We start from the raw sequence: 23,962 nt of genomic DNA on the forward strand, positions 1-23,962 counted from the left end.
ATACCACAACTTCCAAAAGGAATCAGGCAAAAAAGAAACCTTAGGGCAGCTTTTTTCCCCACAGAATTTCTGTTAGTTTCATGCCTACTTCAGAATATCAAAACCCGCACAGAATTGATGTTCATTTAGTGACTTTATGCACAAACGAAATTATCTTTTGCCTATATCTAGTATTCTGCTTGCCTTTCATTTTTATTTTCTTAAAAAGAAAAGTGAGGCTCCAGTTAAAGCAGAAGACTTGGATCTGATCCAGGCACACCTCACTCATTTACACGCTGAACCTGGAGGCAACCAGTTAGAGCATAACTCACACAGCAATAATTGCTCCTCTCCCTTACTCTCAGATGCCATATCCTCAGGAGACCTAGATTTCTGAGAAACTGAGGAAGCCTAATAGTCCCATTACAAAAGTCTATTTGCCTCCACCTGTATTGAATGAGCTCTTGAAAACAAGTGCAAGAGAAAGACTTGCCTCTAAATTGGTAACCCAAGCACAGTGCTAATCATGACAATTTTAACCACAGTGCACTCTCCCATTTATTTGCATCCTTGACAGTAACTCTGAGAACATGAGTTATTTTAACCTTTGTCTCACTGTAGATGAGGAACAACCAGCCTAAACCCACGTAGCAGAAGACAACTGATAAATGTGTAAGTCGTTAGAACCATATTCAGCTTACCCACAGTGGAAACAGTTGATCCAGCTTCATCTAACACATCCACAGGTTCTGCCAGTTGCAACTGGATTTTAGGAACTACAGTCAGGATGGCCAGTACATCCAAAGCATATCGTACTGTGTCATTCCTGGAAGACAGCAGCAGAAGAACTTCTGAGAATTGCAGGTACAGAGTTGTTTAAACAACATAAAATAGCATTCAATTTACTCCAAGAAATGGAAGCAAATCAGTGACATCTGCTGCATTTGATGGTGCCTTTTGATTTTAGAATGAAAAGGGCTAGTCTCCATAGAACACAGTGCTCACATGCACACCACTTCCTGCAGTCTGCCAACACTTATCCCACATGGCTCACAGGCTCCTAAAAGCACAGCAGTTTTGTATTTATAAAAATAAGAATGTTAGGACTTACTAACAAAAGCATTCTAAATTAAGCTTCTAAATCTAATCTAATTCTACATCTGAGCTAGGAAACACTGCTGTCCAAAATACTCTGTCATCAGTTAACAAGGAAGGAAGTTATTCTGAAGTCAAGGGAAACCGTTTAACAGCAAACCAGACAACTCTGATAGGCAAAAAGACACCAACTCAGACACCAGTTTAAGAAAGACACAGGTGTGTGGAAGGTGAAAAGAGATGTTTAGCAAGAGGTGAGAAAGCAGAAAAAATGCAAAAAAAGGAGATCTATAACCTGTGTGGAAAGGTAGGAGTTAACCCAGGTAGCAATTAGGAAACAGCTGCAGAAGGAAAGAAACAGGAGAACACAAACTACCCAGGAGAGTGCAACCTGAGAGTAGGAGGGAGGCAGGGAACTGCCGAAGCAAAACAGATTTCAAAGGCTTTCAATTTAAGTTAGGCAAGGAGCTCCTGTAGGCAGCAGAAATAAGGAGGAGGGAGAACTGGTCCACCTCATTCCAGGATTAAGATTAGGTCTTGATTTCACCCTCTCTTTGGAGCATTTTCTAGCCTCTCTTAACAAAATAAAAAAAGAAATTTTGAGACAGATAGAAAGAGGCACAGAATTGTGATGAAGCTTTTCTGAGAAACCAGTGTTATAGTAATCAAAGGCCTGAGGCATTTTGGCTCTTCTGAAACTTCTTGACGTCTCTCTCTCTACCTTAAAATTTTAGTCCTGCTTTCCCCAGAGTTAGCTTTGATAAGTACTGTGTGGCCACAGCACAGGTCCTAACAGCACATGCCTGTTTTAAACACTATCAGGGTAGAAAAATCTAGAAATGTAACGTCCTGCCCAAGAGTCACAAGGGCTGCACTCAGAGCACTACAGCAAACAGCTCACCTTGCATAGTATGTTTTCCAGTTGCAGGCAATGGAAATGAGTTGAAGCATGAGCTGGACACAAGACAGCTTGAGAAAAACCTCTGCTGGGTCCCAGTAAAGCTGTGCTGGACCATATTCAATCAGGAACTCCATCATCTCCACAATCTGCTCATGAGTATAGGAGCAGGCCTGCAGGGTTAGGACACCATTAGATAACAAGGGTTACATATTTGCACATCAAATCCCCCTCTGCTGGGATTTAACTGAAAACTGCATCTATAAGATTAGACTACCACTGTGTCTTGCAGATTATGTATTTACTTTCTGGTTTATTCCCCAGTTATAAAGGAATACAGCAACTGGCACTATAATATACAATAATAAGCTTAAGGATAACATCCTTTAAGTTTCTTTACAGTCTTAAAAAGCTAAGGCCGATTTAAGACAAAGTTACATTAAGTTAAAATTCTACTCTGCTTTTAAACTACTAAACTGGTAATTAGTACACCGTCACTCAATGTACATTTATACTAAAATATTATAAAGGTTGCTAAAAATATTCAATTACAGTTTCTAAGTTTTGACTACGAAACATACTGAATAAAAAAACTCCTAGCAAGTTTGCCTTTCAATATTTTTAATTACATGAGAAAGCAACACTTTATATACTTTTCTTTAGTCACTAAAAATAAGTGATTTCTGCAGAAACAAACTCCCTTATATTTTCTTATTTCAATTCCTCCAGAAAATCATCATAAATTAAATCAGAAACCACAGGTGAATGTACTTTCTCAAAATCAGCAACCATAAAATCCAGCTTAAAAAAAACCCAACAAACAAACAAACCCAAAACAAACCAACAAAACCAGTTTTGCAGGGAGAAATCAGGGAAAAAAAAATCATGGCCAAGACTATGGATTATTATCTATCTGGATCTCACAGGTAATTTCGAAAAACATGGTGTCCAAAAGACACTTCATTTATCATTATCAAATAAAACTTATCTATATGAGTTTTACAGCATTAGGCACCTCTATACACATACAGATTTTGTCCTTTCAGAAACTAACAGCATAGAAAACCCCACAAGTACCAAAAACAACCCCCCTTTGAGTTTTTTGAGAGATGCAAAGGGTACTACAGCACATGAGCAGGAGCCTTAATCAAATGTAATTCAGACAAACCTCAAGGGCTCCTTTGTATTTTCCTATTACAGTCCCGTTCCACACAATAGAAAAAAAGTACAAATAAAACAACTGCAGCCTGCCTAGTTATTGCATTGGCTTCGAAGGGTATCTACATATGTCTGCAGCTCGGGTTCAAATGAGAAATGCAATAACCATGTGAAAAGCTTGCAATGTGCTCCTCACCTTGTAGGGGGGCTGTGGATGGACCAGGATGCCACCCTCGGTGCGCTGCAGCGACTGCTTCACCTGCTCCAGTTTGATGGCAAGGTGAGCCTCGAAGTACCGGCGCAGGGCCATGCAGGTGTGCTTCCCTGTCTGGCGACTGGCAAAGATCTCATCATCACTCAGGAGGGCTCCTTGATCTTCCAGGTTTAAGATCTCCAGAGTGCTTATCTTCAGAAAGAAGTTGGTGTGGGAAAAAAAGTTTCATCAGCTTAGTCTTCAGGAAAAAAAAAGCACCTACAACTCCCAGCTGCTCTCGTACAAAGCCCAAACATGCTGCCATTGCTGTACAGGACACAGAAGCACACTGAGAGCTGAAAAGGGCTGTCTGAACAGAAAAGGGTCTCTGCATGGGTTAACAGCCTAAATTGAACCATGCCCTCTTCTTCACTATCTATGAAGACAGAAATCACAGAATCACAGATTGAACTAGATTGGAAAAGACCTTTGAGATCATCAAATCCAACCTATGACCGAACACCTCCTCATCAACTAAACCATGGCACTGAGTGCCACATCCAGTCTGTTTCTAAACACGTCTAGGGATGGTGACTCCACAACCTCCCTGGGCAGACAGTTCCAGTGCCCAATCACTCTTTCAATTAGTTTTTTTCTGACGTCCAACCTAAACGTCCCTTGGCACAGCTTAAGGCTGTGTCCTCTCATTCTGTCAGTCATTGCCTGGGAGATGAGACCAACCCCCACCTGACTACAACCACCTTTCAGGTAGTTGTAGGGAGTGATATGGTCACCCCTGAGCCTCGTTTTTTCCAGGCTAATGAAGTCACATCAGTGTAGCTCTGGAAGCAGTATTGTGCTGAGTACTATACCACACAGTGTGCTTGCATCCTGCAGCACTGCTGTCCCTGAGTTAGACACGACCCAAGCTGCAGGAGTGCACAGCAACGCCCTGCACACATTGCAGCTCTTCTACATGAATGGTGCCTTGAACTTGTGCCCATGGTTCCTGCAGTGCACACACACAGCAATACCTCTCCTGGAATAAGGCTGCATTTATCCACGTCCAACAATGTGTGCGTCTATGTGGAATGGTAAAAAACACCTGGACTACCACTAAGCCACCACTGTTTAAATGAGTGCTGCTTAACCCAGGAGTTGCACCAAAAAAACTCCAAAGAGAAAGAAAGTCTCTAGACAATAATCATTATAATAAAAATAAAAATAATAAAGACAAAAGGATGTATGTGAGCGTTGCTTAGAGAACTCAACCCACCTCTCCATCTCTTGGGAATTGAGGAGTAGAAATGCCAAACAAAACCAAACAAAAGAACAGAACTCTCCACAGTTGCACTTACAGGGTGCAAAACCTGCCACTAAACCCCTGTTCACTACTTAAAGCCACAGCCCTTACCAGGTTAACCAGACGTCGCAGCCCATCGTGCCTGTCAAAGAGCTCCAGGACAGCACGGAAGGAGAAGCAAATGGAGAAGAACATGGTGGCATGGCAGCAGCCCGAGGCGTGGGAGCATTCCATCAGCCACAAGGTGTAGTTCACTACATCTGAAAGCACATTATGGGGGTGCATGCACACCTAGAAAGCAAAAGAACATTTCTGAGGACGACTTCAAACAGATTGCTTAAGACATTTGGACCAAGGAGAATGAAGACTCTTTGAGAAACAGAGCACAAGTATCAGTTATTCCCAGCTTGACTTGAGACACTTGACATGTGAAATAAAAAACTAGTAAAAAAAAAAAGCTGCTGTTAGACTAACAAAGAGTATGATTTGGCAATGTAGGACTAGAAATTGGTCCATTCCTAGAGCAGAGCACAATGAATACAGCAGCCTTAGTGCAGTAAAATTCCAGAGATATACAGATATAGTTCTTCGTACCACTTCCACATATCCAAAGACTGCATTGCTAGAGGCTGACAAGTTTCCACTGAAGAAACTAATTCTGCTCAGTGTAACCAAGTACCATATGCTATGTTGAGGTACTAGCAAACTCTGACAGCACTGAAGCCTAGAGAAATTTCAAGGATTGTCAAATGCAAGTCTAAAGCCTTACTCTTCTCTGGAAACAGACAACTGGGCTGGTCTTTTCCCATTCTCAGACTGTGCCTCTAAGATGTGCAGACAACGTGCTCAGAACTGGACTTTTCCAAGTGCCTGTTTATTTCTTCTGAGAAGGAACTGGGAATCCTCTGTCAGGGTCACTGACAAGAGGAACTGAAGTGCTGGCACCAGCTGCTGTGTGTCGAGTTAGCAAAGTTTTCTATCTCTTCTCTGCTGGTGTTGGATGTACTCAAAGAATACAGGGCTACCAGCTTCAGACCCGAGGTCTGAAATGGACTATCTGACAAGGGACTGTACCCTGAAGCTGGCTTCCTCTGAAATCCAAAATGTACCACAGACACCTGCTCTACCTGGTATCTGAACATATTGGGGATAACATCTGGCAGAACATCTGGAACCACGCATGGAGAAAAATCTCAGGTGTAGTCCACTGGAGTAGACAGGAAAAGAAAGGCAAATGAGAATGAAGGAGGTTTTTGAGGGAAGAACAGAATGAAAAGGGTGATTAAAGTATTGAGACAATACTGACAAGGCCTTCAGTTAAATCCCTAGGAACTGAAATCCACACCCTTGAAACAAAACACCTATTCATATACACAGCTTGAAACAAAACACTATTATTCATATCATTATTATTGTATTATTAACAATACATATTTATTCACCTCCTAATGCCTCTGCATATATCAATGATCCATATAAATCTGCTTTCAGTCTTGGGAGATATTTATTCACTGTTTGAACACAGGGAGAAACACTGAGAAATTATGGGAATCACTGCACTTGCAGCACAAGAACAACTCTTACCCTCTCCATAGCATCTTGATTGTATGACAAGTAATACAAACACATGGACACTCCTGTTGCTGCCATGGAAGGACGAGGAATCTCCAGCAACTTTTGCACTCCTCCATGAGCAACAAACTCCGTAGCAAACTTGTTGTGCAGCAGCAATGATGCCAAATGCTAAGGAATCATAAAAGCAGATTAGACCAGGATTCTTCAAACTTGCCATCAATTCCATCCCCATCCCATAGAAAAATAGATGGCAGAAAAAGTAACTGCTCTGTGCACCTCACTTCCTCCTCCCATTACATTTAATCCAGAATGAAGTATTTATCCCAATAACAAAACCAAAAAAAAGAGGCACTACCACTTCTTTCTATATATCCTGCAAAAGAAATAGAAGAAAAGTAGAGCAACTCAGAAATTATCCAACCAGCTGCCTTAAGGTCTTTCTATTCTCTTCAAATTCACTCACTTTCTATTATCACTACTAATGATTTCAATTTCCATTCATATTTTGATTATGACACATTGCTGACACAAGGAATTTTAGAAAATTAGGTGTAAAGGCACTTAAAGGGAAGCTTGCAGCTGCACTGAAGTGTACTGTACACAGCTTTTCTGTATTACCTACACCTCAAGAGGAAAAGTAAGAACCACTGTAAACCCCACTCTACTCCCCAATGCAGTAACCTACAGCTACAGTAGGAACACTGCTCCTTCAAAATAAATTCTCAGACAAATGACAAAGATACACAGGGCAAGACTCTAGAGGATCAGAGGCAGAGAAGCTATTGTGAAAGAGTGAAAGAATGCACAGAAAAGTTTAACTTGTGCTGCTGCACTGCAGGTTTGGCTTGAATAAGGTTATTTTGTGTGGCTTTTTACCTTGGGGAGGTAACCTTAAAACTACTCACACAAAACCAGCATTTCAGCCACTGAGCTCAGAGATGTCAAGCTGAAGCTTCTGGGAGTAAGATGTTTATGTGCCTTACCCCTCACAAGTGTCCTTTGAGATGGCAGGCCGTGGAATATCTCAGAAATGCCATCTAAGGGCAGCAGGAACAGAATCATTTCACAGAAAAAGGAATTTTTATAATCTTCAAACAGGCAGCTGAAATGTGAACTTAATGACCCTTCCTGCACAATTAAGATCTGTTTATTCCCTCCTTCCTTTCCTGTTTTTTCATTTTAAGTGTTTGACACTTAGAAAACAAACCTGCAATGCATTCAAGTTGAGTGAAAGCCAATTCTAACCCCAGGGAATGCTGGAAGACACCAGTCTAAAGATGAGCACTTGCCTTTGACACACAGCAAGCATATATTCCATGTTTTTACAGTGTTTACAGTATACTTTATGTACTATGAAAGTAATTTACCTTAAGGGCTTCAAAAGTGAGCAGCACATCGTTGGTTCGCTTCAAATCAATGTAGTACATCATCAGCTCCCTTGATCCCAATTGCATAAAGATGGGTAGCAGCTGAGAAAAATCAAAATGGGACACTAGCTGAATGTTTCATGAGAATAACAAGGTCTCTTTTGGTTTATACTCTCTCAAACCCCCAATTTTCCCCTATTAGCAGATACCTGTTATGAGAGGTCAGAGGTAACCAGCTCCATCCATAGGAAGCAATAAAGGTTAACAGACCTCTTGTAATACATCTGCTGACTGCAGCAAGGTGCATGGCAGCTGCCACACGGAAATCTTAAGACTCTCCTCCAAGTGCGGCTATGGAAGTCCACACAGATACCACCCTGGAGAGAGGCTCCACCTTCCATCTGTGCAAAGACAACTACCCAACAACTGAACAGAAAAAACAGGAGAGCAGGGCAACAAACCAAACCCCTTTGCATCATTCTTTGTAACACCTTTATGCTAGTAATTCCTACTTTTTATAGCCTGTTATTGCTGGCATATGAAGCAATCCGGTCTGCATGCAGGGTGTTAGGGGGTAATGGTTTCTCTGGCTCTCACAGAAACAAGGCACACATGTGCACACATATAACATCTACCACAAAACAACACTGTGTTGCTTTGTTCTGTTATGAAGTAGGGTAAACCACAAAAAAATGAGGGGGGAAAAAAAGAAAAAAAAAAAAGAAATACGGAAACACACTTTGGTAAATCTAACACAGTCATATTATTTTGTCCATTTAAATAATATCAGTTTTCAAAAGCATCTGCATAACATGGGCCCTGCCAGTTCTCCTCAGAACTACTACAGAGGTTACACAAACCACTTCATTTAGATTTTCAAGTTGATTATTTCCTCAGACTTATACTTGCAGGAATCTATTATATCCCCCATAGCAAACAGGAAAAATGCCTCCATTTCAAACAAAGCTTCATGGAAGCAAACACCAAATTTAGCAGGAACATGGAAAAAAATCCCCACAGCCATGCTCCAACTACCAGACCACACATCTGCCAGGTTCAGGTTTGAGTATTACTCACCAAGTAATATTCAAACTAATGACTTCATCAACTTAGAAGTCATCAACAACTCAGGAAAAGTTACCAGTCTTAATCACGACAGGAAATATCAGAGAGTGATATAACAGCTCTGCCACTTTCCCCCCACAATTCCACTCAGCTTTGTACAGAGAATTAAAGCTCAGAGTGTTTACTCCCACCTTCATATGCTCACCTCTTGGTACTCCCCCAAGGGAGTCAGGTACTGAAGAATGAGCCTCTGCTCTATGGCAGGAGTCAAGGGGTAAAGTGTGTAATTAGTGCCAATCACCCACGGGGACATTTCTGACCAGCTGCTGTTGGACAGTTCAACAAACATCCGCTCTGGTTCTGAGGTGGAGAAGCCCAGCTTTTGCTTGGCCTTCCGGAAGCCGTCTCTTTCATGCTGTTTCCCTGATTTGCTTTTTCTCAGTCCCACATCATCTAGCTTTGTAGCAGAGTTTACTCTGCTACTTGTCTTATGACTTGAATCGAGATGAAAGGAGATCTCCATATCACCAGAAACTTCTTCTTGCTCTCCATCTACCGTCATCTCCCCATAATCCATATCCACAGCCTCTTCATCGAGGGGCAGCAGAGGATCTGATGGCACTTTCCGAGGACTGGGGCGCTTGTTTTCCTGCTTTGTGGTCATTTCAGTGACCTGCAACTCTCGTAGTCGACGAAGCACCAGAGCCACCTGTTTCAGAAAAGCAACATTCATGAGAACACACTCCTTGCTTTGATCATGCAACTCACCTCAGCCGTATTTTTTGTTATCATCATATAACCCCTCCACAGCATATAGTGCTGAGTATGTTGTGGTGTACATTTGGCCAGAGAAACAACAACTTCAAAGTAAGTGAAAGAACTCAAATCCATTTTGCTACAGTTGCTTTCATTCTAAAATATCAGCACCATGTCTCCTGTGTGAGAAGGAAGTGGCTGGAAAGCCATTAGGGGCAGATGAGCTATAGTGGTGCTAACAGAACCACATACCAGCTTGAAGCATCCTTCCACCATCGCTGCCCAGCCCGAAAGAAAGGAGCAGCAGCTTCAGTAAATTGCAGTTCCACAAAACCAAAAGGTCATACTTTCAATGTTTAGAAGAGAAGTCATCACAATTTCAGCATAGCTGTCTCCATGTTAACTTACCTTTCATTTCAAAACCTCTATCTGGTGGGCAAATCACAATGTTCAATAGATACAAATGCAGAGCTTCTTAAAATTCTTCTTTAAGGAAAGTTTGAATATGAACCTCATTAAAAAGTAGAGTATTTGACTGCTTAGGTTTCCATTGGCATTTTAAATAGATCTGCTGTAAACAGAATAATCAGACTGCATGCTCCAACTCAGTCAGGAAAAGATGGAAACCATGACTCTTACAGACAGTATTACAACCACTGTAAGAGTAATTTTAACCCATGAATGTGAGCTCCCCATAAATAAAATTTATAAAGAGGTAACTGCATTCCACAAAGGGAGAGCATTTGAGAGATCTTTACCAATTGTGAGTTCTCATCCCTGTAATTTGCAGCAATGTCCTGGTTCTCCATAGCTCCTCCCAACAGTCCCGTTGCATATGTCCTTAGTGGCTGATCAGCCTCTCGTGCCCACTTGAAGAGATTTTCAACTATGCCTTCCTAGAAGGGAGAAAACAAGAAACCAGTTCTAACAGTTACATTTCATCTTTAATTTCTCAGGGCCAGTAAAAGCACCTGCTGGGAAGAATTCTCTCTTATCTCAAGCAATGACCAAGCTGGATTTCCTACCAAGCATGCAATGAATAAAAATAACTGGAACCAAAAAGAGAGGAAGGGAGAAAGAAAGAGGGAGAAAAATCTAAAACTATAAGCTGCATGAAACTATGCCCAGCCATCAAATGTTTGGATTTGCACCCCTGCAAAAATGGCCAGTCAAGGTATTTCCCAGGAAGCAGCAAAACACTACAAGTATGAATTAGTCCAAACAAACAAGCCCTAAGTTCCAGTGAGTTTCACTAATAAAAATATTTAGCAATTTAGCAAATTTCAAAGAATCTGTGTTGAACTTATATCAAATAAAATGAAATTTGGCTAAATTTAAAACAGACAATTAAAAATGCAATGTTTAGAAAGAAAGATTAATTTGTTTCCTTTAAATTGCCACTGGATTTGGAAACACCAACAACAAGACTTTATTATCATGACAGAAATCTTGCCCATAATTTGAATTATAGGTACAATACAATAAAAGATCAGTGAAAAGTAATAATGAAGAGACATTTTAACGGGAACTCTTAACTTACAGATTTCTGGAGTTGCCTGCTATACATTTAAAGACAATTGCATTATTATTTCAATACTCTTATGTAATAATTAAAAAAAAAAATTCTGACTGATGTGCTGTGAAATCCTTTGGTCGCTAGAGGGCCTCTTTGTGACAAGAGCAGCACCCTCTTCCCAGAGCCTCCGAAGTACAGGAGCCCTAAGCGCCGGAACAGAGCTCGCGATATTCTCAAGTCAAAAAGAAAAAAAGTCCCCAAGTGCAAAATTTAATTTCATTTCAGTTTACAGAGAGCTTTGGTCTCTGGAAATAGCTATATTCTCCTCAAATGGGGAACTATTGTTGTGGTTTTAAATTGTTTTTTTGATCAAGGCTTCCCAGCCTGAGCTTTTGGAAAGATCACAAAGAGCTCAAATTAAATTAAATGGTTCATAAAGGGAGCACATTATTCTTTTCTTTTATCATGCTTTAGAATTCATATATATATTTCCAATAGTAGAGAAATAAATTTACAACTTTTTTATAAAGCACTACCTCATTTCCAAACTTCAGACAAACATTAATTGTTACAGATGAGGAAACTGTGAATGAAAATTCACTTTCTCCATACTTTCCACTCTGTGTGCATTCCCTGAGAACAACTCATCTGTCAATATGCAGAAGTCTGATTCAGCTGTCCATCACAGTTCCAGATAATCCCCACAAAGCTTATGGATTTTAGACTGCTTAGTTAAAGTATGACTTGCTTATCACTTAGCTCTAGGAAAGCAATTGCTCTGCCAGAGCTGGGGATTACTGGGCAAGTCCTCCATGTTCTACACAGCCTGCTCCATTCACAGGCCTATAAAGTAACGATTCCAATTAAAACAATTCCCAAAAACATTACATTAAGTTCCAGATCCTCTGTTTGAATCAGTCACATAACACTTAAAAAAGCTATGAAATACCCAAGATTTGATTAACTGAACAAGCAAAGAAGAGCAAAAAGCCTAAACCCATTAACAGCAGACTGACTCTCAGACCCAGGATTTCAATATGGTATTTTACTGGTTTCTCCTTCGGGAAGAAGAAATTTTTATTTTGTTGGCAAAATAAAGCAAGCTTAAAACCCAAGCTTTACTACAGGTGATACCTTTTCCTGAAAGACAACAGCTGTTTCCAGTCCTGGCATAATGTCCAGCAGAAGTCTGCAGGCAGCAGTGTTCAGTGGAGGTTCCCTGCTTGTCATCACATAAGCATTCACTAGCTGGAGAAGAGCAGGAACAGCACTGGTTTGAAATTCAACTCTGACCAAACCCAGAGCAGTGAAAGCCTTACAGCTCCCACAGCAGAGTAACAACAAAATAAGGAATGGCAGTCTAAGCCCCGGATTTCAATATGACCAGCCTTTACCCTGCTCCCTCAGTGACTTAGAAGTTGAAATTACTTCTCACAGAAGCAGAGAGCTTCTGATCTGCTGTTCACTGACTAAATATCTATCTTGAACTGATTTGTAAAGACAAGTGCCTTGAAAAACTGTAACAGTAACAGTACAAACATGAAAAGATAACTAAAAAAAAAAAAATAACATAAGAAATTGTACATTTGTAATTGCACCTGTACTTGCTTATCATTTGCAGTTTAAAAGAGAGAGAGACATGCAAGTAATCTGTCAGAATCCTTCTGGCAATGTGTACTGATACAGGTCCATGCAGGGATGCAAAGGTAACAAAATTCTAGCCATTAAGTCATGTTAGAGGTTAGCAATGCAAGTGGAAAGACAGACTCTTGCCTCCTGATTGCCTGAGTCTTCTAGAGCTGACATGCTCTTCTGCTCTTGCAGGCAGCCCAGCAGTTTCAAGCACTCAGAAACAAGGTACTGGAATTAGTGGCATTCATTTCCATTATAGAAAGAATTATGTTTTTGGACTCATATTTGAGAAGTTCCATTTTCTTTAAAGAGACTGACAAACTTCAAAAACAACTAATTCAGTTGTTGCTACACACATTCCAATAGCTCATGAGGTCCCCTTTAATTGAGTCACTTTAACAGTGGCATACAAGTTGCTTTTAAACCCGTCTTAAAAACCAGTATTGCAGAAAAGAGAATTCTGACACCACTAAAATAAGTATTAAATAAGCACCAAGGTCAACCAGCACAGAGGAAATAAAAGCCATAAGGTGGTGTGAGGAATTAACAGAGAAACTTCTTAGAGCAAACCTACCGCATTCATGAAATCATCATTCTTGAAGAGTATCCTCAGTAAGTGACCAAGCATGCACTCAGGGTCTGCCCGACCTGTGGGACAAACAGGAAAACACTCATCTTCCTACCTCAAAATGCCAGCATTAATATTGAACTGCTACCTCCAAACCAACTGTGGGATGCTCTAGTGTCAGCACTACAGAGCACAACTTCCCAGTGCAAAAGCAGTGTCAGATCTGGATCAGCAGTTGCACATTCAGGCTAAAAACTGCTTACTTTTGAATATGAGCTACCAGGTAAGCACCAGGGGACAGCTGGTGCTGCCAAAATCACCCAGGGCCCTTACCTGGGTGTCGGTCATCAAACGGGTCTGGGTCCCCTTTGCGGTACTCTTCAGTCTCCTTCTCAATCAGCTCGGACATTCTGCAGCAGGAACAACACAAAGTCAGCAGAATTCACAGTCCTGGAGCACAGCTCCTGACATTCACAGATCTGTCAGAGCACTCCAAACCAGCCCATCAGCTTTCACCCAGCGTCAGTGCCACCAGAGGATCTCTTACTGTCCACAATAGTGGGGAGAGAAAACACTGGCCTCCATCTCATCTCATTTTTATCTCCAAAATGCACTGAACCTATAGCAGCACCCCAGAGATGCATAAACATGATACTATGAAGGGCCAACACCCTTTATTTACTCATGTTAGACTCCTCGTGGTGCTCTACAACACAGAGTGTAGAGAACTAGAGTAAATAAAGGGCTTGAGCAGTGCTTCTCACCACCACAGTGACTTTCTTTCACAGCAGAGCAAGTCCTGAACAGGTGACTTAATCCTTCTCCCTATTCAGTCTGTGCAGGGGCAGCTGTTCAAACTGTCTGCAGTTTTTTGTTATTTTGCACATTAAATTTCAATGGTGTTGCAGAATTACATATAAATATTTAATAAATATTAAATACTTTTATTAAGTGCAGTGTAACCTCTATTCAGTTATCAACTTTTTACCATGTGTCAACTACCACCACAGATAAGACAAGGAGAAACTCAGGCAGCTTCCTGTTCATAGACCTTCAAAATACATTAAATGCTCCTCTGTACCAGAAATACAAAATTGAGTTGCTTTGGAGCTGTGCCTTCCCCTAAACTGAGAAGCAGCCTCAGCAGACATAAGAAACCCTATGCTCTAATTCATTTGGAATGAGCAGTAAGAGAATTAATTATTTTTATTTGCACAAAATCAAGAAGAGAAAAATTATCTCTATGATCAAGCAATAAATAATTCCATAGTCATTCACTGTCCTTCTCCATGTAGTGTTACAGCAGAAATATATGCAGTTTGAGGTGAAATAAAGAGCACTCAATTCAATTGAAAAAGCATTAGGAAATTAAATCTCACTTCCCTGGTAAAAAACATGATTCCTTCCCCTCTAGAGAGGTCCAGAGTGGGAGGCAGCATCTATGTGCAGCACAGCATTTTAAAACAAGGTCTTAATACCTCAGAGTAGTGATCTAGGCAGAGTTTATCACAGGGGAGGGAAAACTGCTGGAAGTCTGCAGTAATCCCTGGAAAAATATTTGTCTTTCACAGAGGATTCCCCATATACAGAACACTGTTGACTTCTACTCTGTTCCTGTTGCTTTCCAGAAAATATCCAGTGCTCCCAGGCATGACTAGAGGCAAAGATGTACTTAGTCCTGGCTCTGTGAGTTACACTGTCTAGCCAGTGACAGAGGATGACTCCTGCCAGATTCTAGGAACAGAAAATTAGCTCATTGGGAATGAGCAGAGAACATTCTTGCTTGCCTTTGATCTGACAATTATCTTCCAACAAACTGCTGATCCTGTGGGGTTCCAATATTTACTTTTATAAGCCTGATTGTGAAGGGATGCAAATTGTGTCCCTTGTTAATAATAGGTGGCACAGCTTGAGCTCTCAAGAAATTCTGGCACAAGCAAGTTACTTAAATACTCCACTGCCAGCTCCTCATTTTTTTTTCCATGAGAACTAATAGCTCGAGGGATGTCTGCTGACAGAAAACTCAGACAAACGGGGAGCTAGGAAGCAGCACTCTCGCCTTGTCAGGTCTTTTGAGGTGATAATTAGCATTTTGGTGATGTGCCAGAAAGGACAGACAAGCAGCATGGAAAGTGAGCACAACACTCTGGCCAGTGCATCTTGTCTGGGTAGGCAGCCAAACAGCAAGCCAGCTCCCAGTGCTTTCAGGGACAACAACATTATCACAGGATCAATAAAAGACAAAAATGATTCACTAATTATGGAGGTTTATGAGATAATTATTCACAATTGTTTGACCAAAATAAAATTTGAAAAAAAAAAAGCATTACCTCTTTGAAATTGATTCAAAAAAAAAAGAAAAATCAAGCTTGCTTACAATACCCTTCTTTTAACTAACACATGAAAAGGTGGTTTGTGACTTGACTTAGATTTATCTATCTAGATCAACAGCTTTGTCAATTCTCAACTGAAGCAACTGAGTGTCAAATAACTACCAAAGCTTATTCCCACCTTCTAACCTGGTACACAGGGCTGCAACAAAATACAGTTCACAAAGCCACAGAACTTTTATTCAAGATTTCCTTCATTCACTTGGCATTATACTGGCTCTGCAGCCACTTCCAAATCTGCAGCCAAGATGCAGGATTTACACAGAGCTATTTAGGATTTACACAGAGCTATTTTCTTCTAACTAATTTTTTTTCTCTTACAACTGTCTTTGGAAAGTCAGTCAGATCTTCATTTTCACTTGCCACAAACTGAGTTCAGCTTGGGAGTGGGGAAGGACAGGGATATACAGAGAAGTATGCCAAGTTTGCAAGGCCCCCAGTGATCTAGATGGCACAACAAAGCCATCCTAATCCTGCTCTGTGTCATCACCTGACATTAATGACCAACTTGAGCCTTTACAGCAGATTGCAACAGCATAAGATGCTCTAGGATCCCATACCACAGTATGGTTGGTTTGTGGAGATGAAGTTACAATGTTAAACTGATTATCCCCTTGAAGAAGAGGCTCCTGGGATGCAATAAATTATCTGAGTCTCAGGATTTGCCCAATTGGTTGAACATGACTTGCATGCAGTCTATGAAGTAACACTATCGCAGGATCATTTTGATTTATAATATTTTTGAAAAACATTTATATTAAATACCTGTAGTTTGCTGACAGGCTTTCCAAGCAACTTCTTCAGTTCCTACTTTCTAACACTCAAGTGTCTGTAAACCCAGAAAACCAGCTTTTCGGAAGTGACAACTCAAGCTGCAGTCTGTAACTGGTGCTATTACTGCTGCTGTCCTTGTCCTGTTACTTCACTCTCATCTGTGCTGCCTCAGCATCACATTCAACAAACCTCCATCCACACAGGGAAGTTTTCATCCATTTAGCTCACAAGGAAGAAGGAAGTAGAGAAATACCACTCACCAACAAGTACGGCCAGAGCTCACTCTGCCCTAAGACCAAACCAATATGCAAGGGCACTGACCTGCCTCAGGACACTGGCCAATGCAAGCTCCAGCTGGTGAGGATTCCTCGGGAGCATCTCTACCAGCAAACTCTAAATAGCTAAAATTCTCTTCTACAAACAGAAACATGGTTCTCATTGATAACTGAAGCACTGTAAATCTAATTTCTGATTTTAACTTCTGGCCAAAGCCATTAGATCCCCTTGCTACCTTAAATAAATCTATACTATTCCACTAAAGCAAAAATACCCAAGCCTTCACCATTCATAACTACCCCACCTGCTGAACAGAAACCTTGAGACTCAACAGAATTATCAGATTTGTCTAAGCATAAATAATGTAGGGAGCTCCAGGAGCTGAGCAGGAACAAGAAGTGCCAGAATGCTATAAGCACAAAAAAATACACGTTCCATTCAAATGTCTTTAAATTTCTTAGAATACAGTAAATTTCTGGTTACACCTACAAGAAAAAGCCTTGAAATAGCACACTTTCTTCAGACAATACACAAAGATATACCAAAATCTGTCTCATGATTTTCAAGAGACCTACTAATTTTCAAGTGTTCAGGGCTGCCTTTCTGTTGCTCATCTCCTTCTCCTGCGTGGCTAATTTTAAAATGTAGTAAGAACAGCAAAAAAAATGTGCCCAGTGGGTTAGGCATAGCACATGAGCAAAGAAGATGCACCAGGTTCCTGTTACTTCCACCCAGTGCCAGCTCCAGCTTTGTGCACTGACTTGTCTGACCCAAGAAGGCAGAAGAGACACCTGGATTACTCCTGACCTGCAGAGCAGTTGAGTCATGCACACACAGGGCAGGCCATGGACCTGCCAGCAGAGCTGTGAGGAACTGGGGGAACTGCTGCAAATCTCCCCTTAAAGCACGAGTAATGTCAGTCTACCCAAATGATGCCTAGCTTGGGAAACCACAAATGCAACTGATGATTCAAAACTTTCTTTTGTACTAGATACTGTCTTATAATTAATGGCGTTACCTACACAGCCCCAGATAATTTATTGGTCCAGGGAATATTTTTCTCATAATACAATGCCAGTCAATCATCACACAGCTTAAAAAACAAAAACAAACAGGTTTTAAAATTCCACTTTAAACATGCCCTATGAGCTTAACTAATATCTTCTCAATATAGCTCCTCCTACTCTCACCCTTTCATTTAATCTGATCAATGTCACTGCAATCTCAAACCCCTCACACTTTGCTTCCCACCTTGATGAATGTTTTACAAGCTTCAATTGAAGATACCAAAGTTATTTCAAGCATTTAATGATGCTCCTGACTTCTACTATTTCAGAGAATTAAATTCTCTGAATGTTTTAGAGACAGCTTGTGTAAGATGTCTTTGTAATAAAAATTTCTTACTAAAAGTTTTTATTTAAATACCACATTAACAGTTCATTTTCCAGACCAAGAAAATGAATTACAGGTTATCAGGTATGTGAACATCTCAAGAAAAAACATGGTAAAAGCTGTTGTCATGTAACTTCAGATATTCAGTTTTAGGAATTTGCTTAACAGATCCTACCTGGTGAGAATAGGGACCATGTCTTGCCCGCTGCCATGTTCTTTCTCCCATTGCTCAAGCAAAGAAGTGAGCTCAGCCTTGGAGTCCACATGCCCAGATCCTGAAGTCATGGCTTAGCCTAAGGCAGAGGTAACAACCAGAAAAAAAAAAGGCATAAAAATAAGCAAGAAATCCCACTGTTTTACTGTATTTATTGAAACAATCTAAAACAAATGTTACAAGTCATTTGAAAGAGGCAAATAATACTCAGCAAAAAGGAGTGAGAAGATAAAGTGACAGAACGGTGCTTTCAAAGGTGAAAGTTTCTTTCTGGTCCTTTGCCTGCAGACCAAAGAACACGTGCACCTCTGAACACAAGTCCTGACTGGTGCTCCCCAGCCCCGACCAGGCTGGTTGGAATGCACAGCTCACCACGGCTGTGTTCACTGCTGAGCCTTTTAAAAGCTCTACCTCAACTCCAGCAGCACACCTGAGCTACCCTTTGTGGTGATTTACTCAAGAACCAACCCAGCCAGGGCAGCAAGAGTGTGATCAGTGTCGCTATCCCAGTTTAATGCCCTGCAGCCAGCGGTGCAAGTGCCAACAGCCTCCTCAGGTGCACAGTGCTGAGAGCACAGGCAGCCCCTGAGCGCTGCGGGCAGTGGGAGCAGCCCCAGGACAGCCGGGGTGGGAAAGAGCTGGGCACCACTTCTTGAACGGCTCCAAGAGGAAGGAAGGATGATCACAGGAGGGAGCACTGGAGCAATTACTTCAGATTTATCAGCCTTTCCTTGCATGACAGCAGCTGACAGAAGATTTATCTTCCCATCCTCAGAAGTGAGAAACTCGTACAGCACTGAGTGACTTGTTGAAGTACCATTTAATGAAGGGAACTATCACTGTAGGTTCTGTTTAAACCTTTAAATTTCCAAGTGTCAGCTTCTGTTGATCTGATAAAAACCCACTAAAAATATTAACAGCTTAAACTAGAACAAAATCTGTCTCAAGATACTGCTGTGCCTCTAGCTTCCAACCTGACAGACTGTGATTGCTGTGAAGTTGTAACTTCTGGAGGAAGGAATACCCAAACCTAATTTATAAACTGACTTTGTATTTCAGGTGGGGGAGAGTACACAAAGCAAAACAGATTTCTTCATATCCAAAAACACAAAGGTTTTCAGCATTTCATTAGCCATAACATATTCAATATCCACCTGTCATGAGATTAAATACCCATTTGTCATAACTGACCCAGAGAAAGAAGTTTTCAAACCAGTGTTAAATACAGAAGCGTTTAAGACAGTGTCACACACATCAACTCCTGAAATACATGTTCAGGAGTCAGTCAAATGACAGACTCTAAAGGCAGCCATAGCATGGATCACATATGCACTTATTGCCCAAGTTGCCTCTGAAAAAACATCACCATAATTTAACTGTGTGATGGACACCTCCAATTGATTTAAAACTTTTTCTCACTTGGGGAATGAATGAACAATCCTGCAGTTCTATCTCTTGTCTCATAAATGCTTCTGAATTTAATGTACTGGGACTGGTTAGTTAAATGGGAAACATGAAGTTAAGAACACTGGCTGTAGATTAAACTGGCAGAAACTGCATTAAAAAGTCATCACCCAAAGACTATGAAAAGATAAACCTGTGACTACAAGAACATAATTTTGATAAGTACTATATGAAGTGGGCATCTGCTACCAAAAAAACCACCTCAGCATGAAGAAAGAGGTTTCCTAAATCACAAGTAATTATGATTTTATCTAGGGCATTCATTATTCATTCATTCATTTCAGAATGCCACATCTGGAAATTCAGTGCAAATGCATAAATTGCTCAGGAAGAAACGCTACCTAGATGCAGGCAAAAACATAATGAGATTGTACACACACACATCCCCAAAACACCTTTGAAAATAAAAACTACTCCAAGCTCAAAGCTCCATTTCCTTGTTCATTAACTGAACACCACTTGCCAGCAGCACTTCAGAGCTTTTAAATATCACAGAAAAACATTCAGACAAATCCACTCTGGGCCTCAGAAGACAAGTGCTGTAACAGAACCCACATTCAACCATTTCAGACATCCCCACCTTCATTCTGCACTCAAGGGATACAGAAAAAAAAGGCCCTGTGAACTCAGAGCTTGTACAGGGCCTGTGCAGACTTTCCTGCAATCTGGACAACAATTTACTTCCTCTAACAACACTTAACAGTTTCTGCTGGAAAATAGAAAAGACCCAGCAATACCTGCAACAGGTCAACAAAGTCCCAGTCAGGAACCGCTTACACTGGCCTCTGGGACAGCTTGTGCTATACCAAAATCAAGTGAAAAACCCCAGCCATCCCTAAAAACTGGAGTATTGCCTCAACAACGCACATTATGGGTCTAAAGAACTGATGCTGACAGAGAGGTGCTTTCCTGAAATGAAGTTATAACAAAAATGCCACCCTTTCTACTGGGACACAGCAGGGACAGTGAATGTCTCGCCAAGGCATCTCCTCTCTTTCACAAGCTTATCCCTCCCAATCTATTCAAATAAATACAATTATTTCAGAGGGCACTACAGAAACTCCTACTGTGTTCTCTTTCAAGAACTCCATCTTAAATCAGAGTGAAGAGCTCTGCAGAGAAGACAAGAATATAAATGACAGTAACTAACCTGTAACTGTCAGCAACACACCTGGCCTGACAGTGAGGAAAACTGGGAGAAGAGCTCTGACTTTCACTATTTCCCTTGAACAAGTTGCTGAAAAAATTCCATCTTACACTGCTATCCAGAAACAGCAGAACTGATCAGTTTTAAACTAGGGGGGTGAGGGGGGTGTAATTTTTTTCTCTCAGTAAGTTTTGCAAATCACAGCCTACTACAGATTTCAGTTTGAACATCTAATAAGCTAAGGAATGGGATTTTTTTTTTCCCAAACAGCACTATTGCCAAAATATATTTAGAATCAATATTAACGAAACATAAAGCATTTACTCTAAGAATTTGACTCTGAAAGACAAATATCTGCAGTCTTAACTACCATGGTGGCCACTGCCACTGAAAACCCACATGTGCCTCTTTGAGCACACCACTGTTGGTGCACATGCTATTGCTTTAATATTAAACACCACCTGCTATTCCTGTGTCACAGCAAAGGCTTTATGGCCATTTCACTCTTCTGAGCTTACATGTAAGAATCTGGCATAAAAGGAAACCCAAGGAGTAGAGAGACACAGATTCCTCAAAGTACTCATTTGTTTTAGAAACCTCAGACACTTTAGTGCTTGAGTCACCTTAGTGAGACACCTCTGAACAGTGAGGAAATAAAATTCCAGTAAACACTAACCACAAACCTTGGTTCAGTGCCTGGAACAGTTGGAGCAATTCAGCTCCACCCTGCTGTCCATTGGAGCCTCACACTAACCACACCACTACAACAGCTCATTCCCTCACTGATGCTGTGTTCAGGGAAAGGATTAGGAGGTTCTGAACACACTGACTTCCCACAGATAAACATTTTAAAGCATGAAACCTCTCAGTGAATATAAATATAATTATACAATCTGAAAACCAACAGTTTGGTTATTTGGGAAATGATCACAAAAGGCCTAACTTAGCAATTTAAATGGAAAATGAAAGAGCTATGTAATAAAACCAAAAATTATACCTCAAGCAAAAAAAAAAAACATCTCCTGAAAACCGCAATTCAAATAATCTTCTTCTTTGTAAGAAGACTGCACATTTAAATTAATGGACAAAAATCACATGAAGATTTGTAGTTCCAGATGCATAAGGGCATCCCAAATTCTAGTAACTGCACTTTGAGCCAGCTTAAACAGTCCAGTTTTACATTGCTCCCAAACATGATTCTAAGTATGGCTGAGAAAACAATGCAGAAGAGAAGACTAATGCAAAAACATAACACCACTAATGAGCTGGAATCTAGTTAATTGCCCAGCAAAGTTGAGTACATCTGTAGGCTCTTTCATACTAATGCTTTAACACAAGGAACTCCTTACTTTAAGAAAAAACAAAATTCTCCCTCTCATCACAAATACCCTTTAAAGAAATGAGGCACATGACACCTATTTGTCTAAACCTGTTGAGCCTGAAATAACCACGTGGAAGTCAAAGTATCACAAACTGTCAACACTGAAGCTCAGTAGTGGAAACAATATAGCACCAAGTAAGAAAAGCCTCACAATCTCTGGAGCACAAGAAATGGTTTGGTGTCCTACACTGAGGGAAGCCTTCGTTTGTTCAAGCTTCCTGTTTAACACAGCCCCAGTATACTGAACATATCCCTAATGTTCCTTTTAAGTATTTAAAAACTCGGTTGTTGGTTGTGTTTTGTATTGTGGGTTTTGTTGTTGTTTGGGGTTTTTCGTTTGTTTTTTATTAAGGCATTTTAAGAACTGGGGAAGACCACAAGGTTATTCAGTTTCCTGGAATTTCTCCTTTCACAAAAACAAACAAACAAAAAAAAAAACAACAAAAAAAAACTTAGAAGTACGTTCTGATCTGGCAGGACAAGCCCAAAAAACAGGAACGAACTTCTGCTGTCTACAACATAAGAGGAAAAAAAAAAAAGAAAGCCCCGCTCCGTTTCAACACCAATTCCTCTTCGCGCGGCTGGAAGGGGAAACACGCGGGCCGCACCTCGCGGGGGCGGCCGGTGACAGCTCCCGCGGGTTCGCGCACTGCCCGGCTCCGCGGGACGCACGGGCGGCCCCAACATTTAAAGGTCGGCGCAGACCAGAGTGGGTGAGAGCGAAAAGCCAGAGAGCCTCCCGTCCGAGCGGGCCCAGGGCGGGAGGAAGAGTCCAGCGCAGGGGGCGGGGCGGGCGCGGGGGCCCGGGGCGGGCGGGGCGGCGCAGGCCCGGTCCCGCCGGGGGGGACGGGACGGGACAGGCCGGGCCGGGCCCGCCGGGCCCCCCGCCCCGAGGGCGCCCCCTAGCGCGGGGGCGGACCTGCAGCCGACCCCGTGCCCCTGAGGCGCACCCCCCCACCCACCGCTGCCGCTGTTCCTGCCCGGCGAGGAGGCCGCGGCCGCCAACCGGCCCGGCCCGGCGAGGCTCCGGGGAATCAACAGTGGCGCGTCCCGCCCGCCCCGACCCCGGTACCTGCGCGCTGCCCCGCGGTGCCGCCACCGCCCCCGGCCTCTGCTGGCGGTCCCGCGCACCCCGCGGCGGCCGCGATCGCTGTGGAGGGCGCACACTTTTTTGCGTCACCGCGCTGCGTCACGACGCGCGCGTCACGGCCGTGAGGGAGCGGGGCGGGGCGGGAGACCACGCTCTCGGGCGGCCTGCCGGGAACAGGAGTTCGCGTGGGACGCATGCGCCCCTCAGGAGCTGCCGCCGCAGGGGGTGCTGGGAACTGTAGTTCCCGACGCGCGCCGCCATCGCCCAGAGCGGTGGCTCGGGCGGGGGCATCGGTGCTCTAGCATGCGGTCTCCAGGGAGAGGGGCGAGGCTCTTGGCTCCGCGGCACGCCGTGACACGGAGGAGCCGCCGAGCAGCAGCTGTCGGCCCCGATAGCGGCGTGTTGCTGGGCACGCCGCCATCCGCCCTCCAGTCCCACGGCGGGACTATGATCAGCTGCAGCTGCTCTTCCTTTCTCAAGGCTGAATGCTGTTCACTGTGTTGTTCACTCACCAGAGGGAGGGCAGCTTTCAGGAGAGCTCGGATGCCGAACGCGCCGGCTCCTGCTCCAGGGTGATTCCTGCTCTTACCTCCAACACGGGAAGGAGCATTGTCCTGCTTCTTCACACTTAAACGAGGGCTGAGTTTGGCAGCTGCAGCTAAACCCCACCTCTGCTCTGGACCATAACAAAGGAGCAAGAGGAAACTCGGGCTCTCCTGAGTGCCTGAG

The 23,962-nt window shown here is 42.3% G+C and overlaps 1 protein-coding gene across 7 annotated transcripts in view; it reads right to left on the minus strand.

The window, feature by feature from the left end:
* DCAF1 (DDB1 and CUL4 associated factor 1) overlaps window positions 1–23,370 on the minus strand; it is a 47,398-nt gene extending 24,028 nt beyond the window's left edge. For 2 of the 7 annotated variants that reach the window (XR_009933575.1, XR_009933574.1), the window contains exons 1-13: window positions 23,216–23,369; window positions 18,113–18,230; window positions 13,439–13,515; window positions 13,112–13,185; window positions 12,040–12,153; window positions 10,148–10,285; window positions 8,839–9,342; window positions 7,569–7,670; window positions 6,211–6,369; window positions 4,738–4,917; window positions 3,327–3,536; window positions 1,976–2,145; window positions 681–805 (exon numbers count right to left, since the gene is read on the minus strand). Coding sequence is in view for 5 of the 7 variants with exons in the window: in XM_062500940.1 (XP_062356924.1) it covers window positions 681–805; window positions 1,976–2,145; window positions 3,327–3,536; window positions 4,738–4,917; window positions 6,211–6,369; window positions 7,569–7,670; window positions 8,839–9,342; window positions 10,148–10,285; window positions 12,040–12,153; window positions 13,112–13,185; window positions 13,439–13,515; window positions 18,113–18,222 (1,963 nt within the window). In the remaining 2 variants the exon portion in view is untranslated. Of the gene's footprint in view, window positions 1–680; window positions 806–1,975; window positions 2,146–3,326; window positions 3,537–4,737; window positions 4,918–6,210; window positions 6,370–7,568; window positions 7,671–8,838; window positions 9,343–10,147; window positions 10,286–12,039; window positions 12,154–13,111; window positions 13,186–13,438; window positions 13,516–18,112; window positions 18,231–23,215 lie in introns of all 7 variants that reach the window. The other 5 variants (XM_062500940.1, XM_062500941.1, XM_062500942.1 and 2 more) reach the window with 5 other exon arrangements.
* Window positions 23,371–23,962: the final 592 nt, after the last annotated feature.

Source organism: Cinclus cinclus, chromosome 12 (assembly GCF_963662255.1).
Source record: "Cinclus cinclus chromosome 12, bCinCin1.1, whole genome shotgun sequence".
NCBI classification, from domain to species: Eukaryota; Metazoa; Chordata; class Aves; order Passeriformes; family Cinclidae; genus Cinclus; species Cinclus cinclus.